The 25689-nt window shown below is 39.5% G+C and overlaps 1 gene segment (V, D, J or C); it reads left to right on the forward strand.

The window, feature by feature from the left end:
• Positions 1–10796: 10796 nt before the first annotated feature.
• On the forward strand, positions 10797–25396 carry LOC123362976. The segment is given in 4 exon segments: positions 10797–10822; positions 22090–22398; positions 23362–23448; positions 24594–25396. Coding segments are annotated over 3 exon segments (462 nt in total).
• The last annotated feature ends 293 nt before the right edge of the window (positions 25397–25689 follow it).

A 25689-nucleotide genomic window follows, 5' to 3' on the forward strand; every position in this document is an offset into this window, starting at 1 on the left:
CCCCAAAAGTTGAACTAATTAGTGCTGGAGCATGAGGATCTAAATTGGAAAGAACAGAAAAATCAATTCCCTTTTTGGTGACAATTTCAAAAAATGAGGGAAAATTCTTTAATAAAGGAATTTTTCCTGGTTCGGTAGTCTTATGTCTCAGCTGTGATTATTTGCTCCTAAATTCAAAATATTTTAAACACTTTTTGACAGAGCCCTAATTATAGTGTTTGGTTCAGTTCCAAATAGTTTCAGAAAACTCTAGAATAGCTGGACAGCACAAAAATAAGCTGAAATCATTTTAGCAGAAGAACCATCACAAGCTTTGACATCAGTGGGCCTACTCACAATGCATACAATTAAGCACACTTAATTAAGCATACTTTGTAGGATCAGGACCTCAGTATTTATTAATCTGTTTGTGTCTCAGTTGACTAAAGACAATGACTGACATTTTCAAAGGAGCCTGAATTTGAAAGGGATTTGGGCACCTAAATCTCTTCTTGCTGCCTTTCAAAATTCCAACCAATATGTTTTGCAGAGTATAGGCCAACTATTTTGTTAAATAGCTTCTCATTTTTCACCTAAAATTAAGTGTTGGAACAAATAAAGAATGCACAAGATACATGGTGCCCATTTGGGGACCCTCTAAACTACTGAAATATCAACAACCTTCTGTTTCTTCTTTGTGATGCAGATTTATAACATGGGAATGTTGCCTCGTTCTGTAGAGAATACTTCTTTGGCAGTTAAATGAGTTGGGAACTTTATTCTCTTGGTTGTATCCAACAGTAACAACAGGAGACAGAAATAGTGGTAGTAAAAGTGATGAGAACCTGCTCACTTCTTGTGATAACTAGTAAATTCAATATGCTGTTTAAAAAAATTTATCATTTACTGTCAGCCATATGAAATGAGCAGATGGATAATGATTTCAGTAGGGAAGTCTTTTTTGGTCTGATTCAGTATTTATTATTTCATGCACTTACACAAACTCAAGGATCAGATAAAGAGAGGCCTTATTAAAATATTTGTGGAATCATGAATACCCTTCCCTTCAGGTACATCTACACTGTAATAAAAATCCCATAGCAACAAGTCTCAGAGCCTGGGTCAATTAGCTTGGGCTCATGGTCTTGGGCTTTGGTGCTAAAAACTGCAGTGTAGACATTCAGGCTCTGATTGAAGCCTGGGCTCTTAGACCACCTCCGTCATTGGGTTTCAGAACTTGCGCTCTAGCTCAAGCCTAAACATCTACACTGCAATTTTTAGCTGTGCCACCCCAGCCCTGCAAGTTAGAATCTGGAGACTTGGGCCAGTCGTGGTCATGCTGCGTATCTTTAATTGCAGTGTATCTATCTATCTATCATCTATCATGGTGTCTTTTATACACAAATTTGGGGAAAATAAAGGGGAGATTTTCAAAGTCATAAATGTTTTTAAATGAACCAGAACATAAAGCTGTACTCAACATTCATTCAAAAAGTGTTTAATATGTTTTGAGTTTGGAAGCTGTTAGTGGGCACTCTCAAGGATTCTTCTGTTCCACAAAAACCTGCATTCACTTTAAGCACATAAACTTCCGCAAATCCAACTCCCTGAAGCTGTAACTCATAAGTGGTCAATTTACTCCCATCTTCAGAATTAAATAGGCAGTAACAATGTATTATAGACTTAAAGTAGATAAAATACATTTGGCAATGAGGTATTGTTCTCATGCTTAACTCAGAGTTAAGGTTGTGTGCTTGCGTGCAGTTTGGGGAATTGAATGCAAGGAATTAAATTGCCCCTCTCTTCCACTTTCAAATCTGTGAATTCTTTCTTTATTGTTTCAAAAGTAAAGCATGATACATATAATGTAATTCTGAATTTACTTAATTCCTAACAAATTTATATCTCTCTCTAAAATGAATACAGACATACAAGCAAAACTTGATTCCACCAAGATTCAGGTCCTGCCTCCTTCTACTGAACAAGATGGGAAAATATCATACATGTGCCTCATTCAGGATTTTTACCCAAACGTTTTTAAGGTGACTTGGGAAGACGACAAGAAGAATACAGAAAAAAAATGCAGTCCATAAAGAAATTTGACCCCCAATGACAATGAGCAGCTGGCTGACCGTAGACACAAAGAGCAACAAGAATTATCACTTCAAATATCAACATGAAAGCAAAGAAGGTTTTGTCCCCACCAAATCTCCAGGTATATACTGTATTATTAAAACTAGTTCTATATATATTGTGATAGACCCAGGCCAGTTGGGTATAGCCGAAGGCAGATATACTGGCCACTGGATTAACAGTTTTCTGTTCCCTGACTGACCAGAGCAGGGGCTGCTCCAGGCTAATGAGAACACCTGACTCTAATTAACCTGTAACGAGTCAGGTGAGGCATTCAGTTAATGTGACCACCTGACTCTAATTAAGGCCCTGCTGATACTATAAAAAGGGCTCACTCCAGTCAGGCAGGGGAGTCAGGGAGCCAGAGGAGAGGAAGTGTGGCTGAAGGGCTGGTTAATGAAGACACCCTCAAACCATCGTTAAAGGAGCCCTAAGGTAAGGGTGAAGAAGGGAGAAGCAGGAGAGCTGTGGGGAAGTGGCCCAGGGAAATGTAGCAACTCTGGCAGTGAAAGGTTGGCTGCCAACAACTGCTACCATTAGGGTCCCTGGGCTGGAACCCGGAGTAGAGGGCGGGCCCGGGTTCCCCCCAACCCACCACTACAGGAACAGCTCCTGGAAGGGGAAGTCAGGTCCCTGTCAGGACAGGAGGCTGAACAGAGACTGTGGGAGTTCTCTCACCAACCTCCTTGCAGCCTATGATGAAAAGGGCTCAGTAGACTGTAACCCTGGCCCTACAGAGAGAAGGGCTACGTGGAGGGTCACAGTGAGCCACTGAGGCTAGCATAAACCACCTAGAAGCGCAGGACCCACGGGAGCAAGGTCAGAGCTCTGCCACAACATTTAGAGAGTTCCCTGTTTCTTTACATTGAAACAATAAAATGTATTACTGTTCCTAAAAGGGTTTGCGCTCTCCAGGCCAATATTAGTTTCCATCTCTCCATAAGTTGGCTATCACTGAAGCTTGCTTCTCCATCAGAAGCTCAGTTTTGGCTTCTCCCCCCCAGTTTAAAATCTTTCTAGAATGAAAGAAAATGTTGGCTGAGATCCTCAGCTAGTGTAAATCAGCATAACTCCACTGAAGTCAATGGAGCTCTGTAGATTTACACCCGCCAGAGACCTGGCCTACAGTGTTTGGTTTTGAACAAGTGGTATATATTGCAACAAAAGTAATAATACACACAGCATCTAGCTTATTAAAACAGACCAGAAGAATTACACAAACCAAAATAAAAAAGATAATGCAAGAGAAAAGAGATTCAGAGAAATAATTTCTGTTTGGTTTTTGTCTGAGATACAATAAATTAATAACAGCAGATACAAATGTATCTCTTTCAAATGCAAAAGAAAAAGGAGGGTTATTGACCATGCCCCTTGTGCACATCAAAAATACCTAAAAGATGGGCCTTAAACTGTCTCCTCATCAGGACTATTTTCTTCTTTGTCTTCTACAGCTATTAAACAACATTACCCTGAATGCCAACAATCTCAGGCTCCCTCAGGCTAGAGACAAAATAAGGGGGCTAGGTTTTTATCTGCCAAGTATACATAAGCATTGCAAAAGGGCAAATTCAACTGAGTAATTTGGTGGGACAAAATGGCATTTCATGAACAGAAACTTGCATACACAGAAGGGCCAATGCCCAGACCCTGCAATCAGATCTGCTAGTCCAGACACCAGCACCCAGGCAAATGCCAAAGACTTCAAGTGAGCTTGTAATAGAGACAGGGCTGAGAATATGCCTGAGAATATGCATTTTTCCCAGTTTTATCTCTACTTCGTTTTGCACATAAATTATGTGCTACTGAGCATTTATTCTGTGGATGGAATCTAGGTGCTCATGTTTTAAAATATGAACTTTCCATATTGGAGTCACTGTAGTTATAATACTTTTCCCATCTTTCTCTTTGAACGTCTATCAGGAAAAGTATGCCTTCATTTTCAACAGGAATCCCGTTTGACAATTAAAGCCCTTTTTACATGTTATGCTTCTCTCCTTTCAGACAAACCTGTAGCGTCTCAAACCACAGGAGGTTGTAGCCAAAAACCTGAAAACGGCACCACGGTTAGCACAGGTAATTGTGTCCCAATTCTCATTTTCTATACAATACAATTAAGAATTAAGCACTATTTGATACGGTTAAGACAAAACTGAAAATATTCTCTCTTTCTAAAAGGTCCAAACATAATTACTGTAGATGTGGAACACTGCTGTAAGCACAGGCCCCAACACTGTGGGTGCTCCAGGAGCACTCATAGAAAAAAATAGCGGGTGCTGAATACCCACCAGCCACATGCTGATCAGCTTCTCGGCACCAGTTGGGAGGTATTGGAGGGAGATGCCGGAGCATGGGGGAAAGAGGAGTGAGGGTAGGGCGCGCTCAGGGGAGGGGGCAGAGCGTGGGTGGGAAGAGGTGGGGTGGGTGCAGGGCCACAGGGAAAAGGGCAGAGTGGGGAAGGGAAGCGGCAGAGTGAGGGTGGGACCTTAGGGGAAGGAGTAGAGTGGGGTGGAGAACCCACCCGGAAAGAAGAAAGTTGGCACCTGTCGCTGTATGTTAACATGTGCTGTGCATTACCAAAAGGGTCCAAAACTTAATGCCCATGGGCAGCTCAGGTTAAACATTGTAGAAGTCCTGCTGAAATACATGTTTTGGTGGTATTTGTTGTGCTTTGTTAACATGCCACATGGGTCATTGTTCTTTAACCTGCACGTGCTACTGTTCCTTAATCTAACATTTAACGTGTTAAATGATAAAATGTATTCAAAGCCAGAATTTTCAAATGATTGATCAGCTGTTTGGATACCAATTCAGAACAAACTTAGGCACCCAGGTCTGAAAATTTTGGCCTAAAATCATGGCAACACACTGTTATAAGAAGCACTAGCATTCTCCTTGCTCCGTAGCAGACACCAGCGATACCAGCACTGAGAGTGCCTCTTTGTTTCTCTCAGCTGTGCCATAACATGGGAAGGTCTGATCAGAATATAGACCTGTTTAGAGGATACAATCAGATATTGATTTATGCATAGTCTAATTAGGTGGTATAATTACTGCAATCAAACACCAAGTATACCTTACGCTATCACACATGGTTTTATATTTATTTTTCTTCGCAGCTAGAAAATATGCAACATTAACCACTTCTTGTTGTTGTTGTATTTTGTGTAGATATTATGGACAGTTTCATACACAGGACAACATATTTAATATACATTGTCCTACTCCTGAAAAGCACCATGTACTATGTCATCGTACTCTTCTTCATATACAGGATGCAAAGTCCAATCAAGCACCAGGGAAAAAAAATTAAACTTCTCCTTACACCTTCCAACGTCAGCATTTGGGTCTCAAATTTACTTTGCTTTGCCATAAGCCTGATCATATGAAACACCTTGCTCTGAATATTAAGACATTCATTTCAATTTGATTTTGCTGGTTATTTCTCTAATTAGCACAGATGGCTTCTTCTGCTTGAGAGTGAACAGTTTTATGTGTGACAATTTTTCCTATTTTATTATTTTAATTTTGTAACTGTGGAACTTCAAGGGCCGAGGCTACACTCCTTGATTTCAATAGGTATTTGGCATCACAAAGCAGTGCAGGATAATTCACTTAGTCCAGTGGTCCCCAACCTTTTTGTCTGGCAGGCGCCAGACGAAGCACCATGGCGGTGGTCGAGCATCCACCTAAATGCCGCCGAATGCCTCTGGATGACGTTGTTTGTCAGCGGCAAATGGCGTCATCCAGAGGCGTTGCCGCCAAAATGCTGCTGAATTTCGGTGGCATTTCGGCGGATGCTCAACCACCAGCCAGGACGTGGGCATCCGCGGGCACGACATTGGGGACCCCTGACTTAATCTCTTAACCTGCAAAAACTCTTGTGCACACAAAGAACTTTTTCGATGTGGATAGGCCAACAGTGAAGTCCCATAAATATTTGCAGGGGTGGAGTCCTAATCTGTAACTTAAAATGATTTGTCATTTCATTTCTACTAAATACATTTATTTGCTTTATAAAACAAAAACTGGCTTCTGAAATATTACTAATTTCTTTAATTGACAGATTAATGGATTTAAAATAAAATTCAGCATTGCAGAATTCTGTCCAGTTCATTTATTTAAAGGAAATCAATTCTAGGAACTGCAAGGGAGGGTTCTCTAGTGGTCAGAGGCCCGTTTGTTTCATCCCCTGCACCCAACCATGTAACATATTTGTATGGATTTTACCAGGGTGGTATCTGAATGCCTCACAATCCCTAATGCATTTAGCCACACAATACCGCTGTGAGATAAGGAAGTACCATTATGCCCATATTACAGATGGGGAATCGAGGTCTGTAGAGACTAAGTGACTTGCCCAAAGCCACATGGAAAGCCTGTGGCAGAAGAGAGAATTAAATCCGGGTCTCCCAAGTCCCAGGCTAGCACTAAGCTCTAGACCAGGCCTCCTCCCTTCAGCCCCAACCCTGTCTCTGTCCCCCTCTCTCATATCCACCCCTCCCCTTCAGCTCCTATCCTCCCGCATATCCATGCCTATACACACCGATATGCCTCTCCTGCTGCTCCCTCTAGTCCGATCCACCACCCGTTACCTCTAATCCATTTCCTCCCCTGCTCTCCCACCTGTTCCCTCCTCCCCGCACTGTTTCCTGTATCCCACTGTTTTCCCCCACTTCTGGCAATCATCCCCCCTCCCATTGTGCTTCTTCTCACGCTCTGGCTCCTGCACCTGTCTCTCCCTGTCTTCCCCCACACACACTCTTCACTCCTCTGCATTCTCAGTCAGGCTGCTTCCTCCTCCTCCTCCTCCTCACTGCCTGGGTGCTAGCGGAGAGGTTGGGGAGGCACTGAACACACAGAAGAGAGCAGGTCCTTCCTCTCACATTCAGTACTAAAGTGGCCTGCAGCAGCAACAGTGTTGTCAGCCTCAAAACTTGAGCTTCTGGCAAAGGCGTGTGAAAAGTAGTCCCCAAAGTCACCAAGGCTGGTGGCACTGCTCCTTCCACACTCCCCCTCCCCCAGCAGTAACACTCTTCCCCTCCTCCCTGCAGCGCTCTAGTGCATACGTCCCAAGTGGCTAACGTGGGCTCTGGAGATGAAGGGGCAGATGAGCCAAACCTAAGTGGTGCCATGACCCCATGTGCTAGCTCACGATGCCACTTGGTGGGCAGCCTGGGGCAAACAGGGGATTGGGGGGGGGGTCAAAGGACAATCCCACAAAATCCCGGACTTTGGGGAGTTCTGGTAATATAGTCGCTTCCCCCCCCGCAGTAACCCCCAAAGGGTGTACACACACAGAGTGCTGTTGGCCCTGCCTCCTCCCCATACCTGTGGTGATGCATTAGGGTGCTCCCAGTTGGTATGAGCCAGGGTTATCTAAGTTGCTACAAAATGGGGTTAAACAGCTGCCCTTCCTGCTGTTTCAAGTGCTTTCGTGGATAGGATTAAAATTCCAAATGATCTGGACAAACCGGAGAAATGGTCTGAAGTAAATACGATGAAATTCAATAAGGACAAATGCAAAGGACTCCACTTAGGAAGGAACAATCAGTTGCACACATACAAAATGGGAAATGACTGCCTAGGAAGGAGTACTGTGGAAAGTGATCTGGGGGTCATAGAGAATCTCAAGTTAAATACGAGTCAACGATGTAACACTGTTGCAAGAAAAGTGAACGTCATTCTTGGGTGTATTAGAGGAGTGTGGTAAGCAATACATGAGATGCAATTCTTCTGCTCTACTCAGTAGTGGATTAATGCATGTGCCCACGGAGCCCATGGAGCCCATGCCCAAGCCAATTTGCGAGGACCCACAGGGGTGCTGGAACCTGTGTGGAAGTGGGTGGCAACCAGCACCGGGACCCCGCCCTCTGCTCCTCCTCTTTCGCCCAAGTCTCTGCCCGTCGCACCTCTGCACCCTTTCTTACATGACTAAATCACTTATCCTCTCCGGGTTCAGTTTCTCCTGCTGTGAATAATACCTGCCTCACATAGACATTGAAGCTTAATGCAATAAAGTACATTGACATTCTTGGATGGAAAGTGCAAGACCAGTACAAGTTATTACGCATGATGATTAGACTATGGCTAAAATTTAGTTTTGCTCTCTCCATACTGGCAGGACCAAATCATATTACAACTACCATGTTATATAATGTAGGACTATGACTTGGTATATTTGCTAGGTAGAGGGGCAACAATGGACCGATTTTGTGAAACTTCCCGCTGTTGCACTAACATCAGTACAGCCCCACCAAGGACACCAAGTGCAGCAGTGCTAGTGCTGGAGTTTTTATGATGGTGTCACTGTAGTGGGGCAGCTGCCCCACTCCTGAAGAACAAGGGTTAAAAGCAGCCCTGAAGTGGGCTGCGGCTCTGAAAGGATAGGCTGTTTGGGGAAGCAGCCGCAGCTGGGGCCACACCCCAATCAGGCCACAGCTGGCCCTATAAAAGGGCTGTGAGGCAGGTGCTGAGAGAGTCTCTCTCTAGCTGTAGAGAGAGAAGGACCTGGCTGACTGGAAGCTGAGCAGCATACCTAGAGTGGAGCAGGGCTGGGGGAAGGCCAGACGAGCTCCAGCCTGGAAACCCCCCAGGCTGCAGGCCCTGGTGAAGGGCTACAGAGGTATGGGGGCTACAGAGGTACAGCCTGGGAATAGGCAAAGGCAGCAGGTCCTAACCCCTTGCCAATGATGAGTGGCCTTTACAGACTGCAGTTTGCCCCAGTAACCAGGTGGTACAGGACGACTGGCGGTAGCCACTGAGGCAAGGTGGGGATAGAGGGTTGGGGGTTCCGCTAGGAGGGGAGACTCAGACTGTGGGTTACTGCTGGAGAAGAACCTGAGGGTAAAGGGCACCGGAGTCTGGGAGGGACACAGGGCCTGAGACAAGTGAGACATTGGCCAGCAGAGGGTGCTCCAGGTCTGGTGAAAAGCTAATTCCCAAGATGACCAGCAGGAGGCGCTGTGTCAGTGAGTCATCATTCACTACAGTCACTTAATCCTGCTCAGAGCAGGTCTAGAAGACATGGTGGTAACATGCCAGTGAATGCTATTGCCCTCACTATACCAGTTCTCCCAGTACTCACCAGTTAAGATTCACCAGCACTATTGCAATGCTGGGAGATATTCCTAATAAAGTCCTGGATAGTAGACAAGCCCTTTGAAACAACCACCTGTACATTTGGAGGAACCTCTCTCTGTCTGTTCCTTTTCAAATTTTCTTACCCATTGTCAGTTATTTCCCAGAATTATTCTGCAGGTGAGTGAGGTGGCGGTGTCTGTGTCTGTGAGAGAGACCAAATACTCTGGTTAGTTCCCTTCCAATTGCTAGATTGGCATCCACACCTTTTGTCTGAAATGAGGTGAACTTTCTCACGTTATCTCTGGTCTGTTTTAAAACGTCTGTGTATGCAGAGGAAAATATTTCCCCCCTCCCCAGCAGCTATATAAAAAAAGATACCAGCAAATTGGTAACAAAAACTGCAACAATCCCAACATACAGAAATATGTGTATCTAGGGTACAGGCTCCCAGATGCAGTCTATGGAGCTCTTTGTGCTAGTCTCTAGAGAGCTGGCTGGTCACATAATGCTGGTCTCTCCACATTACCATCTATTAAATTTCAGTAATACAGCTAAGAATGAAATTCTTCCAAGGTAGCATTTTTCCATGTAAGCAATTGCTACAGGGATGCGATGTGATTGTGGATGGGAGAAGGAGTTGGTCAATGCTATTGGGAATGGGACAGGGGTTGTAGTCTAGGAGCCAATATCTCTTTTAATATGTGGACCACACGATGAAAATGTTTGAGAACAGCTTGATCCAACAGTCTATTTCCAATATTAAAATCAAATAGAAGCCGTCATCTAGTTTCCATTTTAAGGAATGAGCATTTCTTAACAGAAAAGTTGCAAGGACATGCAAATAGAATCACTGGGAAGAGAATTTATGTATTAGCTTTATGGTGGCACAGAAATGTGAAATTTGTTAAATTCTCCATGCAGTCAAGAAATCAGGAATACTTCATTAGAAGTATTTTCCCAGGTATTGATTAGAGTGCCTGGTTATTTGAGCAAGGATACAGCAGCATAAGTAAAGTACCACAGCTTATTGTAAAACGAAAAGTCGATGTGATACTTCAGGCTGGATCAAATACTTTGGCACAGGAACCAAGCTAGTTGTTTCCGGTAAGTATGTTTATTCTTGATTGATTCTGTTTACCAAAAGAAAAAATAAAGGACAGAAAAATTTTACCGAATAATTGAATGGGAGAGGTGTTGTAGTGCATGAGACAATCTCTCTTTTAATATGTGGACCACACAATGAAAATGTTTGAGAACTGCCTGATGCAACAGTCTATTAACAACATTAAAGTCAAATAGAAGCCATCATCTAGTTTCCATTTTAAGGAGTGATCATTCGTTAACAGAAAAGTTGCAAGGATGTGCAAATAGAATTATTGGGAAGAGAATTTATGTATCAGCTTTATGGTGGCACAGAAATGTGAAATTTGTTAAATTCTCCATGCAGTCAAGAAATCAGGAATACTTCATTAGAAGTATTTTCCCAGCTACTGGTTAGAGTGGCTAGTTATAAGAGCAAGGACACAGCAGCATAAGTAAAGTACTACAGCTTATTGTAAAACGAAAAGTCAACGTGATGCTTCAAGTTGGATTAAGTACTTTGGCACAGGAACCAAACTAGTTGTTTCCAGTAAGTATGTTTATTCTTGATTGATTCTATTTACCAAAAGAAAAAACAAAGGACAGAAAAATTGGACCGAATAATTGAATATAAAAAACAGAGTTTGCACATGAACCATATATTGCTCTTGATCTGATTGTGGAACTGCCAAGGACACCAATGGATTGACTGAGAGGAGTATTTGGTCCTAATGAGTAAATTGAATACAAGTGTAAAAGGCTGGAATACTTACTGAATGGCTGTTAAGAATCAGGAAAGAGGGAAATGGAGAGATTTACATTTAAAATATTGGGCCAAATTCATCTCTCATGCAACTCCATTGAAAGAGTCCAAATGCCAGTAAGTGTTAAATTCACAGCACAGGTTTCAATTTAGCAAGTATGAGTTTGTTATTGTTAGTGCTATATCAGTGTACGTTGAGTAATGAAGGAAAATTGCCTGAGGTGCAACAGTCTTCAGGTCCTCAGTAAGTGGTTTTATTTAAAGTATCCCATTTGTGTATAATGTTCTTTATCGGTTTAAAGCTACAGAAACAGTCCTATCAATAATATAAGTGCTAGTTAATGTTGAGTACATAACAGTATTTATAATACATTGTCTAGGAAATGTCATTTTCTAAACTATGCATTAAGAGCATGTTAAAATGTAAAGTGAAGCACAGAGACTGTGATTTGCCCAAGGTCACACAGAGAGAGCCAGAAACAAAGACAAATGTCCTCAGTCCCACTCTGGTGGGACTGAGACCATCCTTCCTATCCCTATTTGAGATTGTAGGATTTAATCCTGCACATCCACTAAAATTAATGGGACTGCTTGCTTATCAACAATTCACTCCAGTCAATTAACCATGCACTGATGTATGTGAAGGAGCAAAAAACATTTTTGGTAGCAAAAAGGAACAGGAGTTCACAAAGTGCATAAACATGGTTTAGTACTCACACAATTAAGTGGCCGATAGCAAGTCTTGTTCAGATTGTGGACTTTGTATTTAAAATATGAACTTCAGAATTTTAGTCTGATGAAATTAATAACTTGATAATTCATTAGTTTTTGTAGAGGATTTCAATGATGTGAGTATGGAATAGTAAAGTACTTTGGCTCGGGCACCAAACTGGTGGTTTCAAGTAAGTTTCTCAAAAATTTTTCAAAGCATACATTTACTTTCTGTATTTATTATGCTTGTTATCCAGGACAAAATCAAGCTCATCATAAATATATGAGGTAAAATCCTGATTCCACTGAACTAAAAGGTAAAACTCCAATTGATTTCAATGGGGTCAGGATTTCATCCATGATAATCTCTCTAATTCAGAACAAACCAGTTACACTCGTGTAATCAATGAGAATGATGTAAATTGTTTGGAGATATTGTTTAGCAGTGTAACACAGACAATTATGCAAAAATATTCAGAAGTGGAACCACTTATTGTTAGCAGTAAATGTGAAATGTAGAACTTATGGTTTTTTATACAATACCGTATATTTAGCATCCCATCACATGAGTTGTTGAGCTTCTTCAATGCTCATTGATTTAAATAAGAATTGAGGATGATCAGCACTTGGAGGATCTGTCCCGTAAGTAGCACTGAAGGGTATATTTATAGTAACAATAATTCAAGTGTCTTGTCTTTTCTAAAGAAGGCTCCACTTCAGGAAGACACTGAAGCATGTGTCCATTCCTATTCAGCAAGGCATTTAAGCATGTGCTTAACTTTAAGGCCAAAACAAGGCCAAAATGCAGTAAATCTTCTTGTTTCCATACAGTAATGAGAAAGAAAGGTTTGCTTATTTTTTACATAAATAAGGTATATATAATAGATGTAATCCTTTTAAAAAACTATGATAATTGATCCAATAATATGATTCTCAATTTTATTTTTAAAGATGATTTCCAATTATTAAAATGGTTTAGCCATGTTTGGATTTAAGAGGATGGAGAGAATTCTGGGTCTTTAATTAAGCTTATTCTTCCCTCCAGACACTGCTAAGTGGTCCCTGCTGGGTGCCTAGTCCCTGACACAAAGACATGTTTCTGAAGAGCAAATGTTTTATGTTGGGGAATATTTCTAATTACACCAAATGGCAAAAGTTAGCCAAAATAATTCTCATGAATATACCCAATTTAAAAGTTATATTCTACCCTCAACTTATCGTTATCATTAGGAGAACCACAATGGAATGATGGCAGCATGCAGGCTTAATTTTATAACCTCAGCCTGTGGACCCTAATTTAAAAAGTAATTTGTTCCTTTCCACAAGTTGTTAGAAACACCTAATGTAAACCATATTGAATCAGATTAATTTCAGAGACAGATTATCAATTACGTGTTTGTGCACAGGAATGATAGTTAGATGTCTAAGTGTCTTTTGCCCCTTTGAAAATTTTCCCTATGATTTTCACATTATTTTACATGCATTTTCCCTTTTTACTATTTTATTGCAAAGCCAGAAAGAAATTTAAATAGCAAATCAGATTTTTTTTTAAAGCAACAACTACTGGTTCATCAATATAAAGATACTAGATCTGTACAGTATTTTGTAAAGGATTTGCTCACTGTGATACTTCCAGTGGCTACTACATCAAAGTATTTGGCTCCGGTACCAAGCTCATAGTAACAGGTAAGTTATGTGGTAATTACAGTAATGCAAAGATAAACAGGCTTATTGTGATCATAGAAAAGCTTTTTATCATGGGTAAGCTCAACAACTGTAAGCTCGATCTTGTGAAGTACTGAGCACTTAATGTGAGGTGCTGAACACCATCAATTCCTGTAGACTTCAGTGCAGGCCAGGATTGTTAGCACCTTGTAGGGTCTGATTCCGAATACATCAACTTTTCAATCCCAGAGCAACCCTGAAATATTTACTGATAGATTTAAAGTAGATTTTTTTTCAAGTTAACTAATCTTTCTAAAAATCAGCTGTTTAATGACATTTTTAGAGGATGTGCCACCGTAAGCATGTTGGTCCTTGGTCCAGAGGCAAAAATTCATGTTCGCTTTGATATTACTCAAATTCTTTCACTAAAATTCATAAACATGCATAAAACTAAACTGTGAAATAAGTAACGTCGTGCTTCTCAATTAAAACAAAAGAAGCAATCTCTGAAGTAGTCAGCAACTTCATAGCTGAATTCCTGTTGCTAGATCAGTGTAAGTGAAAGAATTTGGCCCTAGAGATTGTCGTCTTGTGTGAAGTATCTTGGCATTGCCGCAAACCAACACTTGCAAGTGTTCTTAACAGTGTTTCGCAATATAGACTTGGAGCCTGAGTCTTCTTTGCGTTGCTCTTGGAAGCCATTTACGCTCCTGAAAAATCGATGGGAAATGCTCCCATTCCGATTAAGTTGCATATTACACCCAGTTTGCATTGGTGTAACTCATTGCACAAACGAAAATCAGGTCCTTACCCTTCAGACTCATGCTCTGCACATTTATATAAATCAACAAGAATTGCCAGTCTCTTTTATACCTTAATTCACAATCAAGTTTACCTCAGTACACCTATAGCTCTCGACTAAAGGTAAATTTTTGTAATACTGCCGACTAAAATGAATATGCTACCATAATTAATTCTAAGCATATCAGATCAGGGACAGCGTGTTGCTTTAAGTGAATATTCTATGGACAAAACTCCCATAGATTTACCAGGTGTTTTGACTGTTTAAGAAATGGGTAAGCAAGTCTGTAATATGTGTAGATTGTGATTGCTCACTTGATTTATTAGTGTATTAAAACTGTAGGATACAATAAAATATTTTAGCAACAAAATATCTTCTCAAAGAGAAATATCAAATATTGGGTAAGTAAATTCCTCCTAAGAAAAAAATAACACTAACATCATGGAAATATTCAGACCTTGGCACAATTCTAAGTAAAATCAGTAGCAATTGTGGCTATTTGTGCCAGGCTGAAGTTGACTCCAGAATTATGAGAGTTGGGGCTTTTCTGTTCTAAGAAGATGAGGTGAAATCCTGACTCCATAGAACTCAATGGCAATGACTTTTCGGCCAGCATTTTACCCATGTTGTATAACCATACTTCTTAGCAGGGACAACATTATTCACAAGTATATTGAACAAGCAGAAATTGCTTGTAAAGTTATATATACTTAGCAGTTCTGATTTTGCTCTCATGCTCGTCATTCCTCTTTTTAAACTGACTTCACTCCATTCATTTAAAATGGAGTTACTCCAGATTTACACCAGTGTAAGTGAGAGCAGGGTCAGGACCTACCAGAATTCTTCAGAATTCTTGCTTAGTGGAATAGATGAGTAAAAAGATTTGGAAACAGAACCAAGCTTAATGCTTTCAACGAGCATGACATAGGAATAATGGTGCTTCTCATATTGTATCCATTAAGGTACATCTAGTCATCATTAAAGAAGTTTACATTAAAATGGTATAACTAGATTCTTCTGAACACAATATTATAGGGAAAAAAACTGGCAGGCTCTGTGCAGAAGCCAAAGATTGAACTGAATGTGGAGACTGAACTATCCCCTCTCATCTCTAAAGGTTGTCCTTTCAGGACTAAATTGACATGGCTTGGTGGGCTGGTGTGAAGAAGCTTCCTCTGCCCCTGCCTCTGTTGTATCTATCCTGTGTAGAAAGGGATTCAGTCTACAATGCTATCCATATGGCAACTTTCAGAAGCACTTGGTCATTTTATTTTAAAATAAGAAAAATTATTCACCAACATTTTACATTAAGTTTCATAGCAGAAATAAATACAAAAATATTTGGCATGCTTATTAAAAGATAGACCCAAAGATCATATCTCACATTATATGATGGAAGTTACTTGGTTTTTTTTATAAAACAAAGTGCATTAAGAACAGAGTGATCAGTGTAGATTATTAGTTATAAAGTACAAAGGAGCTCCTATTACTGATAATTATTTTGATGATAAGATTCTCAAGTAGTCTAGGGTTGGTTTAAATTGGTTTTCTGTCTTTTGAAACAGTTCTAGGTACTGATTTTTAACATTAATGACTGAATATAACAAACTGTTTAAAAAATATATATAAATATCTGATCTAAACCCGATTAGCCCTAAAAGACCAAATCCAAATTTATGGCAGAAAGTGATGTGCAGTTGTGAGCAAAGAATCGTCAGAAGACAGGAGTCTACCTTAAAAAACTTCATCATGATAGGCATTGTTGATGACAGTTGTATCAGAAATACCAAGAACTTAAGGGATATTAAGAATAATTTACTATCTCATCCCTTAAAGCTGACCTTTGCAAACAGATTTCAAAAACACTGTTAGGACCAGGTAAGAAATCCAGCATTGAATAAAATAGATTCTCCAGCAATGGTTAAAAATCACAGATCACAGTTTACGATAGCATTAGTAAGCACTGGACCACTGTTGTAGAATGCTGAATTATTTTCAATATACGTAGTTTCCAGTGCTGTCAATTTGGCACCTTTCACAAGTACTACATTCACTTTAAAAGAAAAATAGAAATTTCAAGTGATGCTGATGGATCCCAGCCTGAGGAAATCCTAAGCCTTTGGTATGTAGAATGCATTTGAAGTTTTTAACTTATTTTGCATCTCTGCTTCTAAAGTACTCCAAATATCTAATGCAATCTATTGGAGTTTGGGATGTCAGAGGAATACAGGATCAAGCATTTGCCATTTTGTAAGGAAAAACCATTTAAATCAGAAGTCTAATATATTAAAGTGATTCCTTCAACTTCTGTTCACAATTGCACATCAAATAATATGAAGCTATATTGGGCCATATGGAAGCTATATGGGCCAGATCCTCAATGGAGCTCCTTTGATTTCCAGCAGCTGAAGATCTGACCCATGAGTTTTTGCAAAGCTCATGAACACAGTGAGAACAATGATATCAAAGTCTTCGGCTCTGGCACAAAGCTCATTGTTTCAAGTAAGTTCTATAGTAGCATAGAGAAAAAGTTACTTATGATACTATAAATTTGGCAACCGCCAAGCACAATTTATTCAAAAAGGGTAACAGACAACAGAAACATGATATGCGAGCTACAGTAGAAGAATGAATGTCTTCACTATCTAAATGTGAGGTTAATGTACGGAATTCAAAGTAAAAAGATTAGTGATCACATTGACTATTAATTATTGACACAGAATTTTTTTTGATCACCCCGTGTCAAAGCTGGGTTGTTCTCTTCTGGAGGGGTCATTACTCCAGACCAGGAGAACATCCACAGTTCCATCCAGTGCGGGGGGCAAGCCAAAAAGGCAATTCTAGGGGACTCCTGTGCACCAAAGAACAGTGGGGATAAGGAGTAGGGGAGGGGAGGGGTGATGACATGGAATGGGTCTGTGACTAGGGAGATCAACTGGTCAAAATTCCTGCTCAGTGTAGGGGCAACTGTATGGAAATTATTAAAGCTCACAACCTATGATGCTCTAGCTAGGTTGGGGGAAAGATTTCATCTTCCCGTCCATCATGTAGCTCTCCTAGAGAAAAACCCTTTACTCTGCTTAGTGGAGTGACCAGGATTTAGCCTCTCATATCACAAGTATGTATTAGTCAGGAGATGTAAGAAGTTAGGGATGAAATCTCAGCCCTGTTGATGTCAATGGGAGTTTTGACATTAACTTGGATGGAGCCCAGATTTCACCCTAATTTTTTTTCTCTCTTGTTAAGAGCATAGGGCAGGTGGAAGGTCTGGGAGAAAGGTTGTGCACTGGAACCAAGAGAGCCAATATTTGTGAATATTGTATATGTGATTACTGACATGAGCATTTTAGATTAGTATTGTAATTTTCTATTGCACAAAAGTAATTCAAATTCATACTGAAACATAAATGCCATCACATAAGTGTGGATGGGTACAGGAATAATAGGGCCTGATTCAGCAACAAAATTCCCCATATTTTTAATAAGTATAGGATTGAGCCTGTAACATGCATTGTGAGCCCAGTCCTGAAAGCTTCTGATCTGCCATTGACTCTGATGGGAGTTGAGGCTCCTCAGTACCTCAGGATCAGAGTCCTGGTCAGTTCTTGACAAATTTAGTCACACTGCATGGGAGAGCGGGTTTCTTCCCTGACATATTGAAATACTGTTGTCATAAGGAATTTTCCCAAAATATGCAACAATTAAATGAGTGATTGCTCTCAAACACGAGCAATATGAAGGAAAATATTCTATCTGAATCAAATTCTCCTCTGGTTACATCAGTACAACTCTCATCTCTGCTTGGTCGAGAATTTGGTCCAAAATATTTTGTAGTCTGTCTATATCAGCAAGACGCTACGCAACACGTGCTATAGAAAGTCGAACTAGGATTTGGCCCTTGTTTCATAATGTTCCATAGGGCCAGCTACATTTAGGTTGTTAAAATATGCATCTCAAAATATCTCTCTCCTTTGTCATTGAGACCAATAAGAATATAACCAATCCCCAAGCCTACTGGCCTTTTACGATTCCTTTTAATTATACTGCACAGGAAAACAAAATTGTATTAGACAGTTTTACATTTCGGAAACCATTTAAAATCGTTTTTAGTGGGTGGAAAAATGTAATGAAACATCTTGAGAAAAGGGAATAGGTCATAGTGTACTGTAAAATGAGTTTCTTTCTAATTATGTCTTTCATTATATTGGTATTTTTACAATGCACCCATTCGACCACTCTGGCAGTACAGAGATAAAACCACTGAGCATCCAGAAGAATTTAACTGAAATAGCCATTTCCATCAATCCACTAGGCAAAAGAAAATAGTATGAGTCCAACATTAGGTCTCAAACCTCAACCAGATCCTCTCTGTCAGTGAAATGAATGATTTTCTTTTAAAAAGAATTTAAAAGCTACTAAATTACAGACTTTGAAAATACCAATACCAATGTAAGCTCACCCTGAAAAATACATTAAAATTTCCATCATTTCTTTGGTTGAATTAACTGGCTCTCAGTTGTGCCTATTTATGCTCTGTTTGTTTACATCTGGTCCCTGTGAATAGAAATGTCTTGGGCAGATTTTGTAGTAAGTTGCAACACTGTGGGAGCTGCGAAAATCTTTGGAACCGGCACAAAACTTGTCGTGACTAGTAAGTTTTTAGATAAACTATTTTAAATGTTTTATAATGGCAAAATCTATCAAATTAAGCTCAATAATTTATCTCAATACAAGAATGTACGCTGGCTAAAATTTTGAGTGCAATAACTTATTAACAACACTAATTTTAAAGAAATCATAAGTCAGTGACCAGCAACACAGAAATGTCGTAACAATCCTTTTATCTTGTGAGTGTAAATAATACCAGGTGCTGAGCACCCTCGATGTCCATTGGTTTCAGTGGGAAATGAGAAGCATTCAGAAATTCACAGGCACATTTGCTGGACCAAGCACATAATGCAAAATTAAAATTACAAATATACCATTAGCTTATTTTTTAATAAGTGGCATGCAGATTGCAAACACAGACAAAAATCAGTTAGCAGTGAGTCACTTAAAACTTAGCCCTGGAACCCTCCCTTTAGAAAACCTCCCATTGAAACTAACAGGAATTTCTTTTGAGCAAAGAGTGAAGCCAAGGGGCCCAAAGTCAACTGCCGACTTAAAAAAGAGAAGTGATACTTAAAGTAGTGAGAATATATCATGTTTATTCTTTTACAACACGCCTTCCTTGTTAAAAGTTCTACTTAAATAAATTAGACAAGTGAGGTGTTTTGAAAAGTTAGGTTGGGACTGATCTTCTTAAAGTGTCTTATCCAAAGCCCATTGGTGCCAAGGGAGAAAATCCCATTGGCTTTAAGGGGTTTTAGATCAGGCGTAAAATGAGGTGACAAATTTAAAACTGATTTTGCTCATGCAGCTGCAAATCCACTTATGCAAACACACATGCTGCTTATATATGCACAGATTTCAGATTTTATATTGGATAGACACCCATCTAACCATGTGGAAATACAAAATACTACATGTGCTTACAAAAGCGTCAACATGTAAATATGACTCTAATTTCTAAAAGCATCTAGAGAGAAATGTCAGATATAATCATTAGTTTTTGCAAAGCGCAGCATCACTGGGCAGGAAACTATGTAAAGATTTTTTGAATGTATACAAGACTCAATATATTTTCTGGAGTATAGGCCAACTATTTTGTTAAATGGCCTCTAATTTTTTCACCTCTATATAAGTGTTGGAACAAATAGAGAATGCAGAAGATACATGGTGCCCATTTGGGAACCTTCAACACTACTGAAATATTGACAACCTTCCGTTTCTTCATTGTGATGCACATTTATAATACGAGAATGTTTCCTTGTTCTGTAGAGAATACTTCTTTGGCAGTTAGCTGGGTTGGGAACTTTATTGTCTTGGTTGTATCCCACAGTGACAAACAGGAGACAGAAATTAGCAGCAGTAAAAGTGTTTTGAACCTGCTCACTTCTTGTGATAACTAGTAAATTCAATATACTGTTTAAAAAATATATTGTTTTCTGTCAGCCATATGAAATGAGCAGACAGATAGCGATTTTAGTAGAGAAGTCTTTTTCGGTCCAGTTCAGTATTTATTATTTCATGCACTTACACAAACTCAGGGATCAAATAATGTTTTTATCATTTCTAGTTCAGACTTTGAATACAAATATTTTGATTATGTTTTATCCAATTTATAGCAGGCAGCAATTTTTATAAATGTTATGAAGTGAGAAAAAATTGATTTTTTTTGCAGTTTTTTTTGATCAGCTCTATTCCTAGAGTGACAAAATGAATACTGTGGCAGAATTATTTAAAAATAACTCTGGAGATACGGCAGAAGTTCACTACTTGACACTTTCCTAATCCACTCCAGGATTTGGACACAAACAGCAACATTCCCTCTATTCCTCAGCAAAGATTTGATAATTGAGTTCTCTTCAGAGCTACATTATTAGTAATGCTTCATAATCAAGATTTTCAGAAGTGGTTGACCAAAGTTAGGTTCCTAAATACTTATTGGGGCATCTAAGTGACTTAATTTTCAGAAGCATTGAGAATTATGCATAACACTTCATTACATTTGCCAAATACATGTATGATGCATTTCAGGATACATCATCCTTGTTAATTTCTTAAGGGATATTTTGTCACTGAGGGATACATGTTAATGTATTTACTGTAATTTCCCAAAATGGTGTTCAGCAACAGTTTCCCCAAAGTTCTAGTGTCTGGGTCTGCAACAGAACATATCTTGTATGTTCTTGTATCATTTTAAGCTGAATAATTGACACAAAAATAATTCAAAATGGTTCAGTTCCTTAGTGTGGAAAAGGCTTAAAAATTACATTTCTCTTTTTAAAGGTGTTAACCAAGGTTCTTAAATAGTATATACAGTTAGTTCAGAGCAAATTTACCTGCTGATAGAATATTCTAGTGATATTTAAAGAGAGGTCTTATTAAAAGGTTTGTGAAATCTTTAATACCCTTCCCTTCAGGTACATCTACACTGTAATAAAAATCTCATGGCACCAAGTCTCAGAGCCTGTGTTAACTCAGAGCATGGGGCTCAGGCTTTGGTGCTAAAAACTGCAGTGTAGTCATTCAGACTCTGACTGGAGCCTGGGTTCTTAGACCACCTTCATCATTGGGTTTCAGCGCTTGCACTCCAGCTCAAGCTTAAACATCTACACTGCAATTTTTAGCCACACAACCCCAGCCCTGCAAGTCAGAATCAGGAGACTTCGACCAGTCGTAGTTGTGCTGCAGGTCTTTTATTGCTGTGTAGATGTATTCTTCTTCTCACAATGATGGTGTCTTTTTTACACAAATTTTGGGTAAATAAAGGGGAGATTTTCAAAGTCACAAATGTTTTGAAATGAACCAGAAAATAAAGCTGTACTTAGTATTCATTCAAAAAGTGTTTAATATGTTTTGAGTTTGGAAGCTAAATTATAGGCACTCTCACAGAGTCTTCTTTTACACAAAAACCTGCATTCAATTTAAGCACATAAACTTCTGGAATTCCAACTCTCTAAAGCTGTAACTCATAAGTGGACAATTTACTCCTATCTTCAGAATTTAATAGGCAGTAACAATATATTATAGACTTAAATAGTTAAAATACTTTTGGCAACGAGATATCATTCTCATGCTGAACTCAGAGTTAAGGTCGTGTGCTTGCATGCAGTTTGAAGGAATTGGGTGTAAGGAATGAAATTGCCTCTCTCTTCCACTTTCAAATCTGTGAATTCTTTATTGTTTCAGAAGTAAAGCATGATATCTATAATTTAATTCTGAATTCATTTAATTCCTAACAAATTCATTTCTCTCTCCAAAATGAATACAGACATACCAGCAAAACTTGATTCCACCAAGATTCAGGCCCTGCTTCCTTCTACTGAAAAACATGGGAAAGTATCATACATGTGCTTCATTCAGGATTTTTACCCAAATGTTATTAAGGTGACTTGGGAAGATGAGAAGAAGAAGAATGCAGAGAAAAATGCAGTACATGAGGAAATTTGGCCCCCTGGTGACAATCAACAGTCATACTCATTGAGCAGCTGGCTGACCGTAGATAAAAATAGCAACAAGAATTATCGCTGCAAATATCAACATGAAATCAAAGAAGATTATGTTCCTATGGAATCTCCAGGTATATACTATATTATTAAAACTAGTTCTATATATATTTAGAGAGTTCATTGTTTCTTTACAATAAAACAATAAAATGTATTACTGTTCTAAAAGGATTTGCTTCCATCTCTCCATAAGTTGGCTATCACTGAAGCTTACTTCTCCATCAAAAGCTCAGTTTTGGCTCCTCTCCCCCAGTTTAAAATCTTTCTAGAATGAAATAAAATGTTGGCTGAGATCCTCAGCTAGTGTAAATCAGCACAATTCCACTGAAGTCAATGGAGTCTGCAGTGTTTGGTTTTGAACAAGTGCTATATATTGCAACAAAAGTAATAACACACACATCCCCCTCTTGCACATGAAAAATACCTAAGAGAAAGGCCTTAGACTGTCTCCTCATCAGGACTATTTTCTTCTGTCTCTTTACATTTATTAAACAACCTTACCACTACCCTGAATGCCAACAGTCTCAGGTCCCTCAGGCTAGAGACAAAATCAGGCGACCAGGTTTTTATCTGCCAAGTATACATACACATTGCAAAAGGGCAAATTCAACTGAGTAATTTGATGGGACAAAATGCATCTGGCTCTACATAAACAAAAACTTGAATACACAGAAGGGCCAACGTCCAGACCCTGCAATCAGATCTACTATTCCAGACACTGGCACCCACGCAAATGCCAAAGACTTCAAGTGAGCTTGTTACAGGCACAGAGCTCTGCACTGCCTGAGCATATGCATTTTTCCCAGTTTTATCTCTACTTGATTTTTGCACATCAATTACGTGCTACAGAGCATTTATTCTGTGAATGGAACCTAGGTGCTCATGTTTTAAAATATGAACTTTCCATATTGGAGTCACTGTAGTTATAATACTTTTCCCATCTTTCTCTTTGAACGTCTACCAGGAAAAGTATGCCTTCATTTTCAACAGGAATCCCATTTGACAATTAAAGCCCTTTTTACATGTTATGTTTTTAGCAGACACCTTTTCAGACACAACTGTAATCCCTCAAACCACCACAAGTTGTATCAAGTTTGCTGAGAATAACACCACGCTTTCCACAGGTAATTGTGTCTCAATTCTCATTTTCTATACAAGAATTAAGCACTATTTGATATAGTTAATACAAAAGTGAAAATATTTTCTCTTTCTAGATGTGGAACACTGCTGTAAGGATAGTTCCTTACAGCAGTGGGTGCTCCGGGGCTGGAGCACCCATGGGAAAAAAGTGGGTGCTGAGTACCCCCCAGCACCTGCCAATCAGCTGTTTTGTGGACCCAGCCAATCAGCTGCTCGGAGGCAGGGGGGAGGCATTGGGGGAGGGGCCGGAATCAGAGCGGAAGAGGTGGAGCGAGGGCAGGGCGCACTCGGGGGAGGGGGTGGACCATGGGAGGGAAGAGATGGGGCTGGTGCATGGCCACAGGGAAAGGGACAGAGTGGGGGGGAGAAGAGGCGGAGCAAGGTTGGGACCTTAGAGGAAGGAGTGGACTGGGGTGGAAAGAAGAAAGTTGGCACCTGTCGCTGTATGTTAACATGTACTGTGCGTTACCAAAAGGGTCCAAAACTTAATGCCCATGGGCAGCTCAGATTAAACAGTGTAGAAGTCCTGCTGAAATACATGTTTTGGTGGCATTTGTTGTGCTTTGTTAACATGCCACATGGGTCATTGTTCTTTAACCTGCACATGCCACTGTTCCTTAATCTAACATTAAACGTGTTAAATTATAAAAATTCAAAGCCAAAATTTTCAAATGGTGCGTAAAGGTGCTGAAAGCTTGAAGACCCAACTGATTTCAGTGTAATTTCAGTACTTCTGAAAATCAGACCACTTGATTGATCAGCTGCTTGAATACCGATTCAGAACAAACATAGGCACCCAGGTCTGAAAATTTTGCCCTAAAATCATGACAACACACTGTTATAAGAAGCACTAGCATTCTCCTTGCTCCTTAGCAGACACCAGCGATACCAGCACTGACAATGCCTCTTTGTTTCTATCAGCTCTCCTGGATGGGAAGGTCTGATCAGAATGTAGACCTGTTTAGAGGACACAATCAAATATTGATTTATGCATAGTCTAATTAGGTGGTATAATTATTGCAATCAAATACCATGTATACCTTATGCTATCACACATGGTTTTATATTTATTTTTCTTTGTGGCTATAGAATATATAACATTAACCACTTGTTGTTGTATTTTGTGTAGATACTATGGACAGTTACATACACAGGACAGCGTATTTCATATATATTGTCCTACTCCTGAAAAGCACCATGTACTACGTCATCGTACTCTTCTTCATATACAGGATGCAAAGTCCAATCAAGCACCAGGGAAAGAAACCTTAAACTTCTCCATACACCTTCCAACATCAGCATTTGTGTCTGAAATTTACTTTGCTTTGCCATAAGACTGATCATATGAAACTATGGTGACCAGATAGCAAGTGTGAAAAATCGGGATGGGGATGGGGAGTAATGGGCGTCTATATAAGGAAAAAAACCCAAATATTGGGATTGTTCCTATAAAATCGGGACATCTGGTCACCCACTTTGGAACACCGTGCTCCAAATATTAAGACATGCATTTCAATTTGATTTTGTTGGCTATTTCTCTAATTAGCACAGATGGCTTCTTCTGCTTGAGAGCAAACAGTTTTATATGTGACCATATTTCCTATTATATTATTTTAATTTTGTAACTGTGGAACTTCAAGGGCTGAGGCTACACTCCTTGATTTCAATGGGAATTTTGCAGAATTTTGTAGTGCAGAATCAGTCTCTTAGGCTCTTATCCCGCAAAAACCTTGTGCACACCGGGTACTTTTTGGATGTGGATACGCCAACTGCGTTCAGTGAAATCAACGGGAAAAACTGGTCCCATAAATATTTGCAGGGGTGGAGTACTAATCTGTAATTTTAAATGATTTGTCATTTCATTTCTACTAGTTACATTTATTTGCTTTATAAAACAAAAACAGGCTTCTGAAAAATGGCTAATTTTTTTTATTGGAAGATTAATGGATTTTAAATAAAATTCAGCATTGCAGAATTCTGAGTATTTATTTACAGGAAATCAATTCTAGGAACTGCAAGGGAGGATTTCCTAGTGGTCAGAGACCCATTACTTCAATCCCATTCACCCAACCATGAAACATTTATATAGCTTTTACCACAGTAGTATTTGAATGCCTCACAATCTCTAATGCATTTATCCACACAACACTGCTGTGAGATAAGGAAATACTATTATCCCCATATTACAGATGGAGAACTGAAGTCTGTAGAGACAGTGATTTCCC

Source organism: Mauremys mutica, chromosome 2 (genome assembly GCF_020497125.1).
Source record: "Mauremys mutica isolate MM-2020 ecotype Southern chromosome 2, ASM2049712v1, whole genome shotgun sequence".
Classification (NCBI taxonomy): domain Eukaryota; kingdom Metazoa; phylum Chordata; order Testudines; family Geoemydidae; genus Mauremys; species Mauremys mutica.